General features: G+C 45.1%; 2 protein-coding genes across 2 annotated transcripts; both read left to right on the forward strand.

Moving 5' to 3' along the window:
- The first annotated feature begins 6,185 nt into the window (after positions 1-6,185).
- Positions 6,186-10,264, forward strand: LOC124217319 (uncharacterized). The gene is made up of 2 exons (XM_046622727.1): positions 6,186-7,177; positions 7,225-10,264. The coding sequence occupies exons 1-2, from the start codon at positions 6,186-6,188 to the stop codon at positions 10,262-10,264; spliced, it is 4,032 nt and encodes a 1,343-aa protein (XP_046478683.1).
- Positions 10,265-10,504: 240 nt separating this feature from the next.
- Positions 10,505-11,458, forward strand: LOC124217320 (uncharacterized). The gene has a single exon (XM_046622729.1). It carries the CDS (start codon positions 10,505-10,507, stop codon positions 11,456-11,458), a length of 954 nt encoding a protein of 317 aa, XP_046478685.1.
- The last annotated feature ends 9,158 nt before the right edge of the window (positions 11,459-20,616 follow it).

The following is a 20,616-nucleotide window of genomic DNA, read 5'->3' on the forward strand; positions in this document are numbered from 1 at the left end:
GGCATTTGTGCTCACCGCACCGATTGCCAGTGGACCAGATATTCCGATACCCGCAAATAAACCAGAACCACCAGGAACCCCCTTCAAAACCGTGGACTCGGATTGTCGGTGAAATTCCGGATGACACCCATGATTTTTCATTTTTCACTAACCGTCATTCATGATCGACGTGCGGTTGCGAATCGTTATGGTTAATGAAGATCATCAACGCATCGCGATTCCTCGTTAGTGGAAATACACGAGAGAATCTGAGGAGATGAAAGAGGCAGCATAAAAGCTGACTCCGTCGAATAAGAGTTTGTAAGTGTTCGTTATCTCTGGCAGATGTTTGTTCTCGGAGATATATGCGCATGTTTTCTGGATACGGTGAGTTTTAATGGAAGGACAAGCAATTTCGTGTCAGCCGAATAATCCACCCTGGTATAATTAAAAATGAGTCATTCCGTACGGCGTGACTTCAACTGCGGCAGATTGTCATTGATTCGTTCGCACGGATTGCTGTATTGGTATAAAAAATGTTACCTCACAGGTGAAGAAAAATGCAGGAACGCCGATCATTCGTGGAATTCTCTCAGTTTTGTACAGCGGCGTTACGAGGAACAAACGTAGGAACGAGGGGGCCGAGAATAAGCACCCGCGGGCCATTGGGCAACAAATGTATTGAATCCACAGGTCTACGATTCTCAGTGAAGAAGGTGGTATTGCCAATCCAACCAGATAGGATCGGCATTGCGTCTCAGGGATCGCGACTTGAAAGCTCAGGCGTTGCAGAAGACAAAAGCAGAATTCATGCAATGGTTTAGAGCGTAGGCTAAACGTTGAATAACTTTCACTAAGGCGAATTAATTAATCCGTAGACTGACCCAAGCTGGTAGTCGCGACGGCAGCGGCAATATGTCAGGAGAATTCTACCTCGCGCCGACTAAGTAAGTTTCGAACATTAATTTAGTCCGGAAATTTAATTATCGATGCCTTCGTCGCTCTTTGTGTTGCTCCCGGATTTTCGGGTGGGGCAAAGCTCTGAAGAGGTCGAGGCGCGGGTCAGGGAAAGCTGTGAGGTGGCGGTTAGAGCGCAAGAGGTAGCGGAGGGGAACAGGCCGGCACCTTAACGTTTGACGGTCAGGACCTGGGTCTGAAATCCCCCGGGAATCGTACAGGATATCAAAGGCAAACTGATGTGAGTCGAGCCAACAGCGAAAGAGAGAGAGAGAGAGAGTTGGGAAGAGTTGCCGTCCGCCGAGCACGAGGATTGTGGTGAAAAAAAAAGAAAGAAAAACAAGCCTCGAGGTTGTTTGTGGCAAGTTCGGTCATGGGCAAACGGTAGATCCGCGTCTGGGTGTGATCGGGACTGGACTCGAGTGTGCTCTGCGGAATGGTTCCCATTTCTCCCGTTTAGTAACCTCTGATTGTGTTTACTCCTAAGCTGAGATGTCGCCTTTGTGCCTCATGATCCGGAACCTTCTGCTGAACCTGACGCTAAATCCGCGTTAAATCTACGGTAAATTCACGTGGAGAATATTCATTCCTACATTTTGACTCTGCACGGCGAAAGTTTCGTTCACCTGCTCAGCGAAGTAATTTTCGAATCTCTCAATCGCGCCACAGGATTAACAATAATTGTCTCATTTCTTCAGTGAGCGTCGGATGGAAAATCAGGGAGGCGAATTTTTCCGAAATGTCAGTACGGGATGAGGCGAGAATCGAAGAGCCCGGATGCGTGAATCACGCACATTACGCTTTCCCTCGTAAATTGATCCTTGGGGCGCCACCGTTTCCCGAGCCTCCCTTCGACGTCCAAGTGACGGGAAATTTGGCTTGTGAAAAGGAATTGAGTGCTCGAAACGCGGATCGTGTCTCTTCATCTCGACGTCGTTTCACTAACCTACTTTTCGAAGCGAGAGAAATCATCTTGTGTCTCCTCGCGTTTGGTTCCAACGAAATCAATCAAATCAGGAATTTCATGCAAACATTACCCGTTATCTAATTCTATTCCATCATATCCACCATACCCACGATAAACTTTCAAGTGGAAAATTGAATCAAATTCACCTGGTGCAGCTTGATTTTTTCGCTACGAAATCTGACTTGCACCCTTTCGCGTCTGGCTCGCAGATGTATATTTAGCCTGCAGTGGCAATAATATTCGAGTCGTGCAGGCTGTGTCTCCACTCGACCACATCTGTTTCCTCTAATAACACGCCGGCCTGACTACCGGCACGCCGATAGGCGTTACGACTGTGTCCTTACACACCTAGCACACGGCTCCGCGTACAATATCGGCAGTAACACGCCGGGCAGTTTTCATATGCAGTATTATGCACACGCTCAATTTCATTTTCAACTCCGCAGTAACGCTGACAAAGTTTTTAGAATATCGGTGGGCGCTTTCTTCGTGGTTGATTCAGCTACTGAAAAAGTGAGCCGCTGGATGAACCCAATTTCTACGAACGATTACTCATGCGATATGTTTTATTGCGGAAAAAATGCGCGAGGGTGAAAGAAGGTCGCGAAAATGTTTGAGAGAGATTGAGGAACGCACGGTTAACGAAAGCCTGCAGCTTCGACACGATGAATTTCCGTTCGGGTGATACGAGGCAGACTATCCGAATCACTCAAGATGTCTTTTTTCCCACCTCTGTGGTTCCGTTCAGACGTTACGGTTGCGAATTCTTTTTCCTCCGGGTGAGCTAGGCAGAGGAATCAATCAATCAGTCAATCAATCAATCAATCAATCAATCAATCAATCAATCAATCAGTCATTCGATATTTCGGCGGCTCTGGTGAAACCATTCGCGGCACTAGCCTTATCTCGCAATCGTTGATTGCCTGTTTTGCCTATTTGCTCCACGAAATTGTGATAAATCTGAATTCCCTCTAATGTGCGCCGCTCCTTTTCCTTTGGGTGGGGTGAAAATGGGTTCCAACAATGAATTGCTATGCAAGTGACCACCTTTGTTCGCGGTTTATTGGACAGTATCGGAATTGCTTATAGCCTATTCAACAATTTATTTCATGGGCAATTCACTTGCTCGCACGAGACCCGGCGAAGTTCGCAAGCGGGTAGCAGAGGGGAGCAGTTTCCGAGCCGATAGTCTTGTTTTCTTTTCTCTCACCGTGTGAAGTAAAATCGAATAAAAATAATAGCACGGGAATCTGAGAGTAACAATACCAGTCACGTAAACAGAGAATGAAAGCAACGAAATACGGGCCAATATAACTGTAGGTGAAAATTATTCGTATTTATTACAGTTGAAAAGCATTAGGGGCTCCTCTCAATATCGAGTCAATCTCGTCCGTGACGTATATTCAAAACTGGCACTGCTGAGAGCATCGAAGCTGGAGACAGCGTTTGATTAAATTTCACCGATTTCTGGAAAGCTCCACTTAACGGCCCTCGTTCTAAATAATAAAATCGACTGTGCAAAAACTGCTGCCGCTGCTGCATCGGAACAAAGCCGCTCACTGCCAACCTCAGACCTTGAAAAGTAGGAAGATGAAGAATAAAGTAATGCAAAGGCTGCGGAGACGTTTTGTTGTTAGAGATGAAGATCTCGCGAGGAGCGCCGGCATTCGTTGGTAACTCAATTTATTCCGCTCTATGGACATATCGCTTGAAACAAACAACTTCACACAGAATTTGTAGTGAGCTTTCCTTTGATGTGACACCATGTCGAGTTTTAAGAAGCTTACTTCGAGTATCTCTCATCGGAGCGGGTCGCTACGATGCTCAAATGGTATTCGCTTCTTGGATTTCGAACGCTTGTATCGCACCAAGAAAAAAGTAGTACAGCCTGCGATCGTTCCGACCGTTCAGACGGATATTTTCTAGTAGTAGTACCACTGCATTCGTCCGTCGTGTCGGCAAATACGTAGCTTTTAACGGGCGTTGAAATAATTAAGCCAGCCGATTCCTTGGGCAATAAATGCCCAACTACTATTTTTTAAGTTCAAGACCATTTTTATCACAGGGAAATATGGATTAAGGGAATGTTGAACCCGATTTCGACATAGACTGACGTATTATTTCGAAACACGTAAGTCCATAGATCTCAAATATAAGAGCTCAATTCTGCATGCGATTCTGAACAAAAACATGCCCAACAATTCTGGCGTCAGGCAAAAATAAAGATATAGCATGATGTTTAGTAACCTTACAGTTATATTTTTTCTTTTATTGTGATTAAACTAATAAATTTCTGCATGTATAAATTTACACTATCGAATTCACTTCCGCCTACAATGAATGAATGATCACCTAAGAGTATAATTCGGCAGGGGAGCAGATAATCTGTCAGTCGCTATTCCTAGAATTGTGACTTCACCGAACGACTGCCGAACGCTCGATGATACAACAAACCACTTCTTATAAAAGCGCCACCGCGGAGCGACGCTCACTGCTAGTCTGACCACCGCCGAGTTTACATCAGCCTTGAGTATCGAAAGACCCCATATCTTGGTTAAATAACAGGTTGACAATGAGTACGCTTTTTTATTTTACCGCACCGAGTTCGTGCATTTTTCGTTCAAGCGCCTAGTTCGTGCACTGTCGTCAATGCACCTAGTTCGTGCAATCTTGTCCGCAGCGCCTAGTTCGCGCTATTTTATCTAAACGACTCGTTCGTTCACAATCATGGATCGCATTATATGTACTGCTACCTTTAAGTCTGGATATATTGTATATTCACCTTTGAAAATAACTAACTTGTGCCTACATCTCTGGACAAACCTCCTCAATCAACAACGAATTAACACTGTTTCTATACTTCTCAGATTCTTCCAATACAGATCTACTCACGTTAAAATACCACGATTATTCGTCCGATTTCAATTACTTTTCCTATCTTACCTCGTTTATTATAATTAACTTTCAAATATATATTTTCTTCGCGCAGACTCAGATTGGTCCTTTGAACGATTCATCCGAGCCAAGTCCTTATATTGAACACATGAAAACTACGAAATTACGATAAACGATTAATACGATTTCGGAATTTTCATGTTATATTCTTATTTTTGGGTGACACCAGAATTGTTGGGCACGTTTTTATTCAGAGTTGCATCTAGTATTGGACTGTTGAGCCATTTTTTAGCATTTGAGATACGTTGACACAGATATTTGAAAATATGTCACTCTACGTCGAAACCGAGTAAAGCATCCCCTTAAAGAGTGCCTGCCATAAAAAATCTGGGCTTCCGCGACGTATCACACATTACGTTCGAATGTAATCATTGTTGTAATTAATTATCTTCTTATAATGAACCTTCCCGGGTTTTCAGAACCCATAAAGGCTTCTGTAAAACAACGCACTGTAATTTTCTGGTTTTAGAAGTTGAAACATACTTTCAGGCAACATCCACCACCGCGTGTTCGACGAAAGAAAATAAAGGTGTTTCGGCAAGGTATCGAATAGTTAAATGTGTGTCTCGCGACACTCAAAATCGTCCTCGCACATGTACGCACACTCGCGTGCAATGTTTACTTGCCGTCTCTGCGTCAAATCTCGCCGCTTGCCCGTGTCGCGACTCAAAACCCATCAGCTGTATCTCATGTATTGTCTACTGTCTCGAAATCATGTATGTGTATAATCTATGTGTTCTCTCGCTCTGTAAAATCTTCACTCTCTGTAACGTTCTCTTGCGATACGGTCTGTATCGCCGCATCAAAACCAATAAAAATTTTCGGTTACTATTAATCATCATCTCTCTCCATCTCAACATCACTTTCGTTTCATTCACACTCGTTCTCGTCACTAATTCGCGGATCCCACGTCGATGATCCATATCTTTTTGCCATCTCTCTAAACATTTTTTGGTCCTTCGAGCCGGATCAGTCGCGAATCGAATCGGATCATTCGCAAATCGAGTCGAATCTTTCGAATCGTTGCGACTTACGGGAAAACGAATTAGCCAGTGAGTGAAACGGAACTATCGCGTGTGCATCAAGTTGCGAAAGTTCACGTAATCAAAGTGAACAATATCGTTATCGGTGAAAACCATCATCAAAATCAGTCGCGTCCGTTAAATTCAAACGTGCGGTGTCCTCTGTAGTGACCGTGACTAAGATCTGAGCGTCAACAACACCGATCTCTCGAAGTGTGTATCGCGACGCCCTATTATCACTGTGTGCGTATCTCGTTCGTGAAAACTCTGTTCGTCGCGTGAGTTACACTTTCTCGTTTGTCAAGATGACGATCGACGAATACATTGAACGTCAAACCGATCTCTTCACGCGCATCTGTCGCACTCTCGAAAACTTGCTCGGTGAAGCAAAAACAACCCTCGGGCAAGTGCAATCGCGATTAGATGCTTTAAATTCAAATTGGCTGAAGTTCCAAGACATGCACGAGACAGTCGATCAAATTAGAATCGCAGCAAAAGGTGATCAACTCGACGCTATCAAAAGACTTTCGTATTTCGCGAAAGACTATTATGGACAGTGCGAAGAGCAATACTTAAACGCGAAGGGAGAGATGCTCGATCTACTCGGAACTCTCAAGACTCTATCGGCACCGATCGTGCCAACAGCCGTAGCCCCCCAACTCACAACTGGAGGAGCCTCAAAACGGCTACCACGCATCGAATTGCCTACGTTCTCGGGCAATTACTCAGACTGGAAGTCTTTCCACGACCTCTTCACATCAATCGTTCGCGAAAATTCGCAACTCTCGGAAGTGGAAAAACTGCACTACCTAAAAACAAGTCTTACCGATGAACCGTCACAACTCATTAAAAACATCGCTCTTACCGCTGAAAACTTCCCTCGAGCCTGGGAAACTCTCGTCTCACGGTACGAAAACAAGAGACTTTTGACGGATTCTCATCTCGCGACACTTTTCGCGATTCCTCGTGTCACGAAAAAGTCGTCATCAGAACTGAAGAGCTTGCACAGCAACACTTGCGAAGCTCTTGGCGCACTCGAACTTCTCGATAGTCCCGAGAAATTAGGGGATCACATCATCGTGCACATGACGATTCGCAAGCTCGACCCAGCATCTCTCGAAGAGTGGGAGAAAAGTGTTAGCGAGAAACTCGAGCCCCCCACGTTTGCGGAGCTCAAGGCGTTTCTCATCGGTCGCATCCACACCCTCGAAGCCGTGGAGCAAGCTCATGCTCATAATAAAATCGCGACGTCGAAACCGCACTCATCGCAAGGAAGGTCAAATCTTCAGACGACAAGGTCACATACAGCGCAATCAAAGGAACAGTCGTGTGCTTGTTGCAAAGGCAACCACTACATCGCGTTCTGTTCGACCTTTCGCGACAAATCTCTGGATCAAAGAAGGGAAGTGGTTTCTGCGAAAAAGCTTTGCTTCAATTGTCTCGGTCCACATTAGCAGAAGGACTGTCGATCCAACAAAACGTGTCGCGTGTGCAACGGTCGACATCATTCCTTGCTGCATCGAAACTCTTCTTCAATCTCGACAGCTGCCAACAGCGGCACATCTCAAGGACAGGCCGCAGTAGCGCAACCTGCAGTGCAGAACGCACCGATCTCGAACAGCGCCTCTCAGGTGAGCAACCACTCAGCTCAGCCTACAATGATCAAGCGCTCTCGAATCCAGTTCTTCTCGCCACAGTGCAATTGATCGCTTCGAATCCGGAGACTGGAGAAAGAATCATCGCTCGCGCTCTACTCGATCAAGGATCCGAAAGTTCATTCGTCACGGAGTCGCTAGCGCAACAATTGCGACTACGTCGGCATCAAGCAACGATACCGATCATTGGCGTCGGAGCTCATCAATCGGCAGTGACTCGCGGCATCGCGACATTGCAACTCCAATCTCGTGCTCACACCTCGTTCTCATGTCAGGTGGAGGCACTCGTGCTTCCACGACTCACATCGTATCTACCCTCATTTCGACTTCTCGTCGAAGACTGGCCTCATCTACGAGGACTCAACCTCGCGGATCCAAGCTTTGCACATCCCAGTCAAATCGACGTAATTCTCGGAGCTGACATCTACAGCAACATCATTGGTCAAGGAGTTCGAAGAGGAGCACCAGGAACACCAATCGCGCAAGAAACTCAGTTCGGTTGGGTCCTCTCCGGCTGCGTTTCAGCGGAAGCAGCAAGCCCCTCGTATAGCGCAGTCCAAGGCTTCCAATGCTCCCTCGATCACGAACTGCTCGATCTCGTGCAGCAGTTTTGGAAGCAGGAAGAAGTGTCGAAACCTTTGGCACTAACGTCCGAAGAAGAGCGTTGTGAGCAACACTTTCGCGAAACGGTTTCTCGAACTGCGTCCGGTCGTTACGTAGTTCGGCTGCCGCTCAAAGACAATTCGGTAGAGCTCGGCAACTCGCGGAATCCCGCGCATCAAATGCTCCGTCGTTTGGAGAAACGGTTCGGTAGCGACGCGAAACTCAAGGAGGCTTACTCGAGCTTCCTTCGTGAATATCGTCAACTCGGGCACATGCATCGCGCTATCAATATACCTGAAGACAATTCCCGCGTGTTTTATCTTCCCCATCACGGTGTAGTTCGCGACAGCAGTTCAACAACAAAGTTGCGTGTCGTGTTCAACGGGTCTCGAAGAACCAACCTCGGACTCTCTCTCAATGACAATCTTCTCGTCGGTCCAAAAGTGCAAACCGACCTCGCGGACGTTCTCTTACGCTGGCGACAATATCCAGTCGCGTTCTCATCAGACATCGTCAAGATGTACCGACAAATTTTGGTCCACAATGATGACCAAGATTTTCAGCGAATCCTCTGGAGGGAAGAACCAGAGCTACCGATTGAAGAATATCAACTGACTACGGTAACGTATGGTCTTGCAAGCGCTCCGTATCTCGCGATCCGTGTTCTTCATCAACTCGTTCACGACGAAGGTAAGCAGTATCCCTTTGCGAGCCACGTCATTCTCGAGAACACGTACGTCGACGACATCCTCTTAGGAGCAGAGGACGTTGATCAAGGTCGCGAGAAAATCAACGAACTCAATCAATTGCTCAAGGCGGGCGGCTTTGAACTTCAAAAGTGGACTTCAAGCCACCCAGAAACTCTCGTTGACATTTCTCGAAACCATCAAGAGATCGCGATGCATCTGAATCTCGATCAAAGTCCATTCTTTCGGGCTCTCGGTCTTGCGTGGAGACCAGACATCGACGCGTTTGCGTTCTCTCCGCAAATTCATCAAACTCGGGACAATTTCACGAAACGAAAAGTTCTCTCACAAACCGCGCAGCTCTTTGATCCTCTCGGATGGCTCTCGCCGATCACGATCAGAGCCAAAATCTTTATGCAGGAATTGTGGGCACTCGGTTTCGACTGGGACGAGCCGCTCTCAGCTTCATTGTCCTCGCGATGGATCGAGTTTCTACAAGATCTTCAAGGCATCTCAGCTATCACCATCCCACGATGGATCGGGTCAAGTTCAGCATCTCTCGGAATAGAGATCCACGGTTTCGCGGACGCCTCTCAAAGTGCATTAGGCGCAGTGATCTACGCGCGAACGTATATCAACACTCACGAAGTGCGCGTTTCACTAGTGTGCGCGAAAACTAAAGTAGCGCCGCTAAAGAAGGTGACAATTCCTCGTCTCGAACTCTGTGCTGCGAATCTTCTCGTCCGGTTGATGTGTCATGTGGAAAAGACTCTTAATTTCGAAAACACTCCGGTTTATCTGTGGACGGATTCCACAGTCGCGCTCGCGTGGATCAAAAGCCACCCATCGCGGTGGAAGGAATTCGTTCGTAATCGCGTAACGGAAATCCAAGAGTTCGCGCACGCTCGTTGGTATCACATCTCGGGTTTTGAAAACCCCGCTGATCTTGCGTCTCGTGGTACATCTCCGGAGCAACTTCAAAAATCAGAACTTTGGACCTTCGGACCATCCTGGCTCTCGAAGCCTTCTGTCAATTGGCCATCCTTATCTCCGCGACCGGAAGAAAACATTCATCTCGAGGAAAGAAAAGGGCTGTCGACGCACATCGCAACAGCTAAGCCGCTACAAATCTGGGATCTCGTCGATCGCTACTCAAAACTATCGACTCTCCTCAAAGTCACATCATTGTGTAAACGCGCAGCAAATCGGTTCCTCGCGAAGACGACATCGAATCGCGTAAACACGTCTATCACTGTCGGACCGATCTCTACTCTCGAATTGAGCGACGCCCAACTGTTTTGGACCAAGGTGACCCAGCAGGCGTACTTTGCAGAAGAAATTCGCCAAATCGAGACAAGCTCAAGTCTCACTCGAAGTCATCCACTATCGCGACTCACGCCGTTCATCGATTCGAACGGATTCCTCAGAGTCGGTGGTTGACTGAATCACTCATTGCTTTCGTATGACGGAAAGCACCCGTTCATCTTGCCTCGCGAATCATCGTTCTCCACATTGATCATCGATCATCATCATCGGTTGACGCTCCACGGAGGTCCGCAACTCACTCTCGCTACAATCCGACAGCGGTACTGGATCCTGGGAGGAAGAGTACCGATCCGCATGTTCATACATCGTTGCGTTCCTTGTGCGCGTCATCGCGCCACCCTCAGCAGCCAACAGATGGGCCAACTCCCTCAGTCTCGAGTCACGCAATCAAGGCCGTTTCTTCACTCTGGCGTTGACTACGCTGGTCCATTCTCGATTCGAGCCTCCCGCGGAAGAGGAGCGAAATCATGCAAGGGATATATCGTTATCTTGATCTGCTTCACGACCTCGGCTGTGCATCTCGAGCTAGTTTCGGACTACACGACGGAGGCATTCATCGCGGCGTACAAACGCTTCACATCTCGACGAGGAATTTGTGCCTCAATCGCAAGCGATTGTGGAACGAATCTCGTCGGCGCAGACTCAGAACTTCGCCGTCTTCTCGCTGCATCGTCAAAGGAGTTCGCAGAAATCGCAAACACCCTCGCATCACACGGAACCCAGTGGCGGTTCAATCCTCCCTCCGCGCCTCATTTCGGTGGAAAATGGGAAGCCGGAGTGAAATCAGTCAAATTTCACCTCAAACGAGTCATCGGAGAAGCTACTCAAACGTTCGAGCAATTCTCGACGTTCCTCACGCAAGTAGAAGCCACGCTTAATTCTCGACCTCTTTGCGCTATCTCGGACGATCCACGGGATCCAAGTGCCTTGACTCCAGGACACTTTCTCGTCGGCTCAGCATTGAACACAATTCCTGAGCCGTCACTCATCGAGGTGCCAGTTCAACGGCTATCGCATTGGCAACACTCGCGTCAAATGCTGGAGCATTTTTGGAAACGGTGGAGTACGGAGTATCTTCAGTCCTTCCAAAACCTCTCGAAATGGCAGGCTCATCACGGGAACATCAAAATCGGATCCATCGTTCTCGTAAAAAACGAAAATCTACCTCCATCTGTGTGGCCCCTCGCGAGAGTGATCGAAGTGCATCCGGGAACCGACGGTCTCGTTCGCGTTGTGACCGTTAAAACGAAATCCTCTGTGTTAAAACGTCCAATCGTAAAATTGTGTGTGCTTCCAGTGTCCTCTTAAGACAATTATTGACTCTAAGAATAAATAACGCACGGCGGGCGGCATAATCTAATTTCGCGATCGTTACCGATAGCGAAGCGGGCGGTATGTTTCGGCAAGGTATCGAATAGTTAAATGTGTGTCTCGCGACACTCAAAATCGTCCTCGCACATGTACGCACACTCGCGTGCAATGTTTACTTGCCGTCTCTGCGTCAAATCTCGCCGCTTGCCCGTGTCGCGACTCAAAACCCATCAGCTGTATCTCATGTATTGTCTACTATCTCGAAATCATGTATGTGTATAATCTATGTGTTCTCTCGCTCTGTAAAATCTTCACTCTCTGTAACGTTCTCTTGCGATACGGTCTGTATCGCCGCATCAAAACCAATAAAAATTCTCGGTTACTATTAATCATCATCTCTCTCCATCTCAACATCACTTTCGTTTCATTCACACTCGTTCTCGTCACTAATTCGCGGATCCCACGTCGATGATCCATATCTTTTTGCCATCTCTCTAAACAAAAGGAATGAGTTTCGAAGTATAATTCACTAATTATATATTTTTACCATTGAAGCAGAAATACAGTTTCACAGGAGAACCAAATATAAATGTATTTCTCTCTTAAATTTTCGGGAAATGGGCAGAGTACATGTTTATACTCATTACGTAACACGTGTCAGGTTCAGTACGACGCGCGATTGGCTGACACAATATTTTTCTACCTCGTCTTAACATGCTCTAGGAAATAAAATACGACCCGAATAAAGCAACATGAAAGATTTTATGCAGGCTACCAGCAGAACGACGCTATTCTAAAGCGCAAACATTGTTTCTATGAAACTCGTGGAATAAAAGTGACAAATGAAAATGCAAGAACCGCTGTTGCCACCGCACCCAAGCTTACGTACCGTCGCGTCGCGCCTTTATGCACGTAATACTTGTACATATTTACAAAGTTGAAAAGCATTTTCAAAGATGGTGCAGACAGTTTTTTATCTGAATTAAAATTATTCGTTCAAGACGGTGGAGCATGACGGAGTGAAAAAATCACCCAAAGTGTTACGACAACTACGTGGCGACGCAGAATCCTCTCACCGTTATATTCATAAGTTCACTCGGGTCAGGTGCCGTCGGGTATCATTACGTATTAGGACTGAATAGATTTGAATAAATTTAGCTATATTTGAAATAGCACTTGCTTGTTACGAGCTGTAATAAATAGGTAATTGCATTAACCATGGCCGTCGGGATTCTTGTTGCCATTTGTTTCGATTACAGTAAATATGACTTTGCAGTAGATTTCAAAGATTTCAAACATTCAGGAACTATCTATCAACGTAGCAAAAATGGCCGTTCGTCCACGTATATTGAGTTACATCAGCAGTGGCTGGAAAGTTTTGAGAAACCTTGAGAGTTATTACGGGCGGCAAGGTAAAATCGTCTCTAAACTCGGAGCTTGATACCCGAGCATGCATATTTCACAATTTGTACCTAAGCAGTTACGACATAGTTGCAATAACTTTACGGAAATTCGCTAGACGATAATAAGATTGGTTGCGGTTGGTAGCCACACCGACGAAAACGGACCTAAATCAATGTCGGTAGATCAGCGCGCCGGTGGGATGCAAGGAGAATTTCGGAACGACGAATGCTGGCGAGTAGCCGAACTTGTTAAGGGATTAATTTTCTGGCGTTTGGTTATTGGGCCGCATTTCTGACCCGTTATGCGAAGTTGGACATAATCAGTGGTCTGCATCTCGGAGAGGCTGGAGTTTGGCAAAGCGTTTCTCCTCCAAGGTATAATAGTTGGAAAAGTTGGGGGTGATCGATGAGGCGCTGCCGTTTGTTTACCGTCAATTGGCTTGTACTTGAATGCGATCTCTGGCAACTCGGTGCTCGATTCAGCAATCCATTCAAATATCGCCGATAAAATTTTGAAGCGTGTCCATCGATGGATTTCTACGCAATCGGAGTGCGGACATTCGATGATCGAATTAGTGAAAGGGTTTCGACTGGGTTTAATTCGTCAGAAAAACATCCTCTCGAAACACTCCATCGCCCCATTGTTCTGCATATTCTCACTTCGTTAAGCGTACGCCTTGCTTACTTTGTAGTTGCTGCAGGTGTATGTATAGCTGTTCTCACTCGATAGAGATCCGATCTTGTACAGTGCCTGGGTGGCAGTAATGCATGCTGGCAAGTGTTCACGTAGCGGGGAATCTGATCTCATTAAGGTGCGTCATTAGGGTGTCGCCAAGTCATACAATGCCTCCGCGCTTCCGCCGCGTCCTCGTCTGGTCGGCCGTTATACTCTTTTTCACCGTCGTATGAAATTTACTCCGGTTTTCTTCATCCTTTCGTAATTTAACGCCGAGCTGAGATAACCACACGGAATACTTTAGACATTCTAACGATAGGAAAGGCTGAATAGAGAATTCCGTCGACGAGTGAGTTCGCGGTTTCGTTTTTCACAATGTTATTTTTTACTCAACTCTTTCAACCGCCGCAGGCTCGTGGGGATTTGAAAACATATCTACGTTCCCGATATTATTACCAAGTGCTTGAAACCGGCTTCCAGGTTAGCTCGCGACGAACGAATTCCAGGGAATAAATGTGCTGGTAATACACAGAGTGTTATTCATTTCACCCCGGCGGGCAGACTTCATTTTGAATCGTTACCGTTGTGATGTTATGCCTCTTTTGAACAGTTCAACGAAGTTTTTGATCATAGCAACGAGTTCTGAGATTATTATTGAGAACTTGAACGTGAGCCAAGTCGTCGGTGTGGATAAGCGTCAGGGTTCTGGCTTGGTTGAAATCACGCGAAACAAAGCGTATCTTTGGGCAATTGGCTCGACAGAGAAAACTCAATTTCAGACTCTGTTGGCTTGTTTGTCGAAGTCGCATTCGCAGTCAATGAAACCCCCGCATGAAACTTTGGTGAAAACGAATCCGAGACTCGCTCAGTCTGGGCTGCAACAATTACTTGACCATTGTTGAAAAGATATACGTCGATGCACCCGCGTAACGTGGTTAATTAATTATTTCAATTCGCGCGCGAGATTCTTCGAGTCATAACGACGGCGTTAATCACATGCAATAATCCACGGCAGCTAGTCTGCTGGGGCAGAGACTCGGGTATAAGGAGATCGCGTGGACGCTAACCGGGAATAGATTAGGGTGCCCCACCTATACGAAGTTGGTTGGAAAACGGGGAACGGTATTCAACCGCTGTCTTAAGCGAAATTCAATAGCCTTGCTGAAATTAGGGATTTATTAAGCTCCGCGAAGCACCCTTCCTTTTTCATCCGCCATACCACCGATGCCGATAAAGTCTCGTTTCCACCGGACTGAATATCTTGACACCTACAACGCGGGATTTTGTACCATTCCAAGTTATCGCGAGAAATGAGAAAGGCGAGATGGGATTTTGGTCGAGTGGAAATAATATTAGCATTTTACTACCTGGATTTTCGTCGTATTGACGTCGCCCAGTCGTTTCTGGTGTGAACAGCCCCTAACGCCTTGCGCTCCGTTTCTCTGCTGCTTCCGTTTAATGCCTTCTCAACGGATCCAATATGATGGAATTGAACGATCAACGGACCTGAGAAAGAAGAAACGACCATTACTATTTGGTATTGATTTTCGTAAAGCCAATAAACTTTACTCCTGCCAATATTATACTGTCCTCATATCAGTTTTTTATACAAGGCATTTATACAAATTTGCAGCTGATGCTGAACGATTCCGCTACTTCTTGATGCACTTATCACTATCGATGACTGTCACTAGGCACGGTATTACAGAGAATTTGGCAACGTGAATTCAACGGATGAAGTATTTCATCAGCTATTTCAACCTTAATTGCGCTTTTCCGAAGCATTGCAGTTGCTAACACGTCTGAAATTTGACATGCAAATGAGACTGGAAAAATATTCTGAATATCCGATTCACCAGCCAACCCCAATTGTTATTTCGTTACGTTACATAATTAATGTCTAATTATAATGCGATCGCATCCGGATTCTGGCAGTAACGCGCTTTCTATAAAAAAAAAAAAAAAAAAAACAGTTTCACCAGGACGATGCAGTGGCTGTATCAACGTCAGTTTCGTACGTAACAATGTCATTACTGTGCCAAGGGTAATTTGGCTCACGTTCTCGACTCAAGTCTTAGTTATGCATTGAGTAATGCGTGAAAAAATTTTGTCGATCCAAGTTTTTCTCGTTGTGAAATGAAAAAAAAAAGAAAATGGTGCATTCATTCGCTTATTAACAAGTGGATAGGATATGTACGTATTATGAAGCAAGGAACTCTACCCGCACGCCGATGAACCGTAAGCCGTGATAGAAATTTATTTTTGAGATGTAATGGAATTGATCGGTCAGCGGTTCTTCATCGCTTACCCAAAATGCGCATATCCTGTGTTCAAGCGCAACCTGGATACGCGCGCGTAACATCGACGTGTTGCCGAGATTCGTCGCGCGTGGCTTAGCTGGAGTTTCCAGTGCACTTTGCACTTTCCCTGCAGCAGGAAGAGCGCCGGAAGGTCGTAAGGGGTGGCGGGGGTCGTCGAGGTTAGGAGCAGAGCGCGGTAAACCCTTTCGGCGTGCATTAGCCACACCCTCGCGAAGCAAAGCTCCTGAGGGTTTACGGAGCGACGGGGGGGGGGGCAACATGAGAAGCTGTAGTCAGTCAACATACCGCATCACACACACCTGCCCAAGTTCCCACCGAGACGGCATCAACCCGCTTCCTCTACTGCGTCGTTCCAGCCTCCGAAGCATAACGTATACATGACGAAAAAATACCGTCACCATGCAATTACGTTTCTTTAATACTCCTTGCGTACGCGAAGGTAACGCAACGAGATCCCCGGGTTGTTCTGTTGGTAACCCAATGTGAAATTAAATAACTCACTTCAAAGTTTGAAGACTTTATGCGATTGCTGCCTAACCGGAATTTCCTGAATTTGGGCACAGATGCGACACGTTGTTTCAACCAGTGTTGAAGTATCGAACATTTCTAGAGATGGTGAGGTCGAAAGGAGCAAAAAGTGTGTGGAAGGGGAAAGTTTTCAACTTACGTAGAACCGATATCCTGGGAATCAAACAGTTGCATTCTATTCGGAGGGTACTCATGTTCGTGTGGAAAGAATAAATTATTGTATACCTGCGCTGTGTTGAAACTTGGTTTCGAGACCGCGTTTTCTACTTCTCGCGGATGTCTGAAGTGATATTTTGTGTATCCGGAATAATTAGGCCGAAAAATGAAAATTTATATCCTAAGTTTTTGTGTGATGATATCAAAGAGCTGAATCAGAGTTTCGAGAAAGAGGTCGCAATTTCTGCTCTCTCAGTGATTAGGAATTCCGAGAAGCCTTTGAATAAGTAAAAGGCTTTACTATATAAGTTATACGTACCTCATGTCTTTGGTAATGAAACACTGTGAAATTTTGTATTTAATTCAGTTGTTGTCAGGGTGAGAGAGGCAGAAATTACCTGCGGGCGACCCTGGCGCCATTATAAAATTTCAAACTTTGCGCCGTAGAAAGTTTTCAAAAATGACAAGAAAGTTGTTCACCCTAGAAATTATCCATTCCATTTACTTTTAATTCCATCCAGTATTTGATGAAGTTGGGGCTTCTGCGAACTCTAATTAATGTAACAGCTTTCTCCGAGTACCTAATTCTCCTTCATAATATACGTGTGCATTTGAAAAAAATTAAAAAACAAAGAACACTTTATCAGACAGCATTATTTCGTCTATGCAGAGTAAAAACGATTACCATGAAGTCGACTTACCTGCAGAGCTGCAAAGATTTCCGAGAAATGCATCAATCATCTTTGCCCTCTCTAACAGGTTTATCATTTAATCCACCGTGCTCGGTCCCTTTCATCACCCTGGCAGAATTTGCCGTTCTCTCTTCTACGTTTGCATCAACCATCCTGGCATTCTTTGATATCGCTATGGCGTTGCGAGTTTTGTACTGCGAGATTGCCGGATTCCGGGTAATTGCTTCGTAATAACTTTGCGGGCTCGCGGAGATCCCGTGCTCCCGTTTTCATCCCTTCTCCACGCTCGCGCCGATCCCATTTCTGACCCTCTATACCACTTTCGAGATAACCGCGAGAAGATTCTACCGCAGTAGCTAATGCTTATTCCACTAACAATTAATACACGGTTGCTACTTCACTGCTCGTAATTCCCCGAGGTGGAGGGAACCAAATTGGGTCAGTTCTGCCAAGGGTCGCCGAACGACAAATAAGGTTGTAGCCCGTGCCTCGCGATTATTATCAATTGAAGTTTACCGAAGCTGTGAAAATTATTTCCAAAACTGCGGAACTGTTTTCAGGCCTGTGCATCGTTTAAATCGATGCTTATAAAGCGGATGCCGGGATATCCGTTCACACTGACACCTGAGCCAGTTCTACTTGACGATCAGACTGAAAAGTCTCTCTTCTGTGCCATGATGTACACTTCAAGAAAGATTTGAGAGTCGTCAGCCAGGCTCACTTCCGTTTCCTGCTACTTCGTGAACCTGCATCATCCTCACCATGGAACTACGTGGCCTCTTTTCTCGCACTCGAGTAAACCCCCCTTATTACTTTATTTTTTGAATAATGTATGCTGTCTTCTTGAGCTGCGACATCGTCGCACAAGTCTTTTCCCGACTCCATTTCCTTCCTTCTAATTCTAACACGTGTAAAATTCTAGTTACTTGTGGAATATTCTCATTTCGGATGCTGAAATAGACAAATGAGCAAGAACGAGATCTGCGTGATGTTTAAGTTTATAATGTATACGCAACGTATCTATTTTTTCCCTACGTTATGAAAATGGGTTACGTCGTGCAATACGTAAGCTGGAAATGTAGGAATGGTTTGACGGAGTCTGGAATTACATATTTTCGTTTTCTTAAATTGTTTATTTGTATTTCAATACATTCTAGTGATTAAAATTATGTGATTGCACGACTACACACGTTTCTCGTAATTTTTCTTCAATTTTATTTGAAACACGTTTCAAGTTCGTCTGTATGAAATTACCTCAATTGCTTTAGAATCTCAATCCCGGAACGTGAAAGAAAAAGTCTTTCAAATAAGCTTATTTTATATCTTGCGGGTATGGAAATGACGTGAATCATGAATACGATCTCACAAAATTAAAATATTTCAAAGAGCACGGCTCCCTTTTTAGAAATGTACTCAACCGCAAACTTACTAAATAATGCACTGCTATAGTTGTTCGCTTAGGTAGGTAATATGATTTTTAACTTAATTTTCAACTTTCTAGTTAATTCCCAATGAGAAACCAAGTACGTGAAATTTAGCAGTCCAATAACGACGTTGGACTTTTTTTCGCGATGAAGATACCAGGCTCAGGTTAATGTCAATAAAAGCTTCCTTAACCGTACGCTTCGGAATAACCTTTACTCAATTATTCATTACCCCTGCTGATGGTTCTGACCATTTTGAATAACATCACTGTGAATGAATTTACGGTTAATAGAACGTTCTGCAAATGCGTAAGATCAAAGCGACATGTATGATAATTTTTATATACATATATTTCCAAATTGCGGTTTGATGAAAGTAATACGCCACGCTGATTGTCATGGCGGGAGGAAAGTATAATTTCGATCAACAAAAATTTCCCCGACACTAGAAGTAGCTGAAAGGATTCTGATGAATAGAATCCGGTGGCTAGGAAGAGGATGTAACTTGGAAGACAAACTCCGAAATACAAGCGCTATCCGATCTTGGATCGGAGTTTTTATCTGCAAAACTCTGAATCCCTATAAATGAGCTCGCCGGGATCTCGAAGAATGACCGTTAATTAATTACAGAGTCGTTCGGGGCTGCAAACATAATCTTGCCATAGTCATCCAAGTTGAACTCGAATCACAATTTATCTTTCATTGTAATTACAGAGCTTTTGTTGAAACTTTCCGAGAAATGAGACGACTGAAACTTGATCAACGGTTGATTTCTTGTGTTTTGTGAAAATTCATCTTCTTGCTGCTCACACTGGCGATGTTGATAAATCGTTCTCTCCTCATCCAAGATTCATCAAACATTAAGCCACCAGCTGCTCTACCTTGTTTGTCGAAACGTGACGTCTTTCTTCAAATAAGATCCAGACAGCAAATAAATAAGAATACTGAACCAACAGCCATTCCCAGTTCTCTTTTATCCCACCCCGCAAAATGACTTACGTAACTTCTATCTTACGCGTGCCAACCGTATGATTACGATTTTCCATAGAAAGAGTAGTGATCTCTACAGGCGTTACTCGATTCTATAACCCCATTACGGCCAGGCACCGAAATTATTATTAGTGTATGACAGTCAATCAGGGTAATGTACAGCAGTTTTCTCCGTCTTTTTGTTTCTTTCGCCGTGCTCCCGTTCTCCGAACGTTCCGCTTCATATAATGCCTGATTTATTGCGGAACTTTCATATTCAAGCCCCTGTTACGCTGTTACCGCGCTGTTATACATCGTTCCTTGTATGCCACCCACGTAAGCCAAGCAACTCGCGTAGCACGAAGGGCAGCCCTAGCCTCGGCACTAACTCCGACACATCTAGGGCGCAGGAAATGTCTGCAAGAAGTTTTCAACGTCCGCCACTCAAGGATTGTTCAGAATTTGCCACCCTCTTCTATACATCCTTGAGAATTCAGATGAAGCTGTAGAACGGAATTGAAAGCAACTGTTGCTTGTTCAATTGTTTCTCCTACTCTCGAATACGTCTGCCTCTATTTTCTTTCCCAAAGAGGAGAGCAAACTTGACGCAACTACGAAGCTGCGCTCGCGACATCTTGAGACCACTGAAGCCCCCGGTCTGACGATATTCTGCTACAATTATAGCTGCAAGGAATTTCTTTAGCTTTGGAAGTTATTAATTAATTCGAATTTCTGCATTTCACTTATTGTTCGGCTGATTTTCATTTCATTCAAGGAGACAATAATTTTTCCGAGCGGGTACTTTTCAGGTATCGCAAGTGATCACAGATGAAATCGTTTACATGACGCGAGTATAGCTAACGTGATTTCGTATTGACTGTGAGTAATTGATCTCAGCTGGTGTTTTCAATCGAAATGAGTACAGGCGGCGACGGTGAAAAGGAATCAGGGAGGAATAAAAAGTAGAAAATAGGAAAGAGGATAAA

Source organism: Neodiprion pinetum, chromosome 4 (assembly GCF_021155775.2).
Source record: "Neodiprion pinetum isolate iyNeoPine1 chromosome 4, iyNeoPine1.2, whole genome shotgun sequence".
Classification (NCBI taxonomy): domain Eukaryota; kingdom Metazoa; phylum Arthropoda; class Insecta; order Hymenoptera; family Diprionidae; genus Neodiprion; species Neodiprion pinetum.

Coding starts and splice junctions, on each gene's coding strand:
- LOC124217319 (XM_046622727.1), top strand. CDS start 6,186: ATGACGATCGACGAATACATTGAACGTCAAACCGATCTCTTCACGCGC. Junction 7,178..7,224: donor TCAAATCTTCAGACGACAAG/GTCACATACAGC, acceptor CTTGTTGCAAAG/GCAACCACTACATCGCGTTC.
- LOC124217320 (XM_046622729.1), top strand. CDS start 10,505: ATGGGCCAACTCCCTCAGTCTCGAGTCACGCAATCAAGGCCGTTTCTT.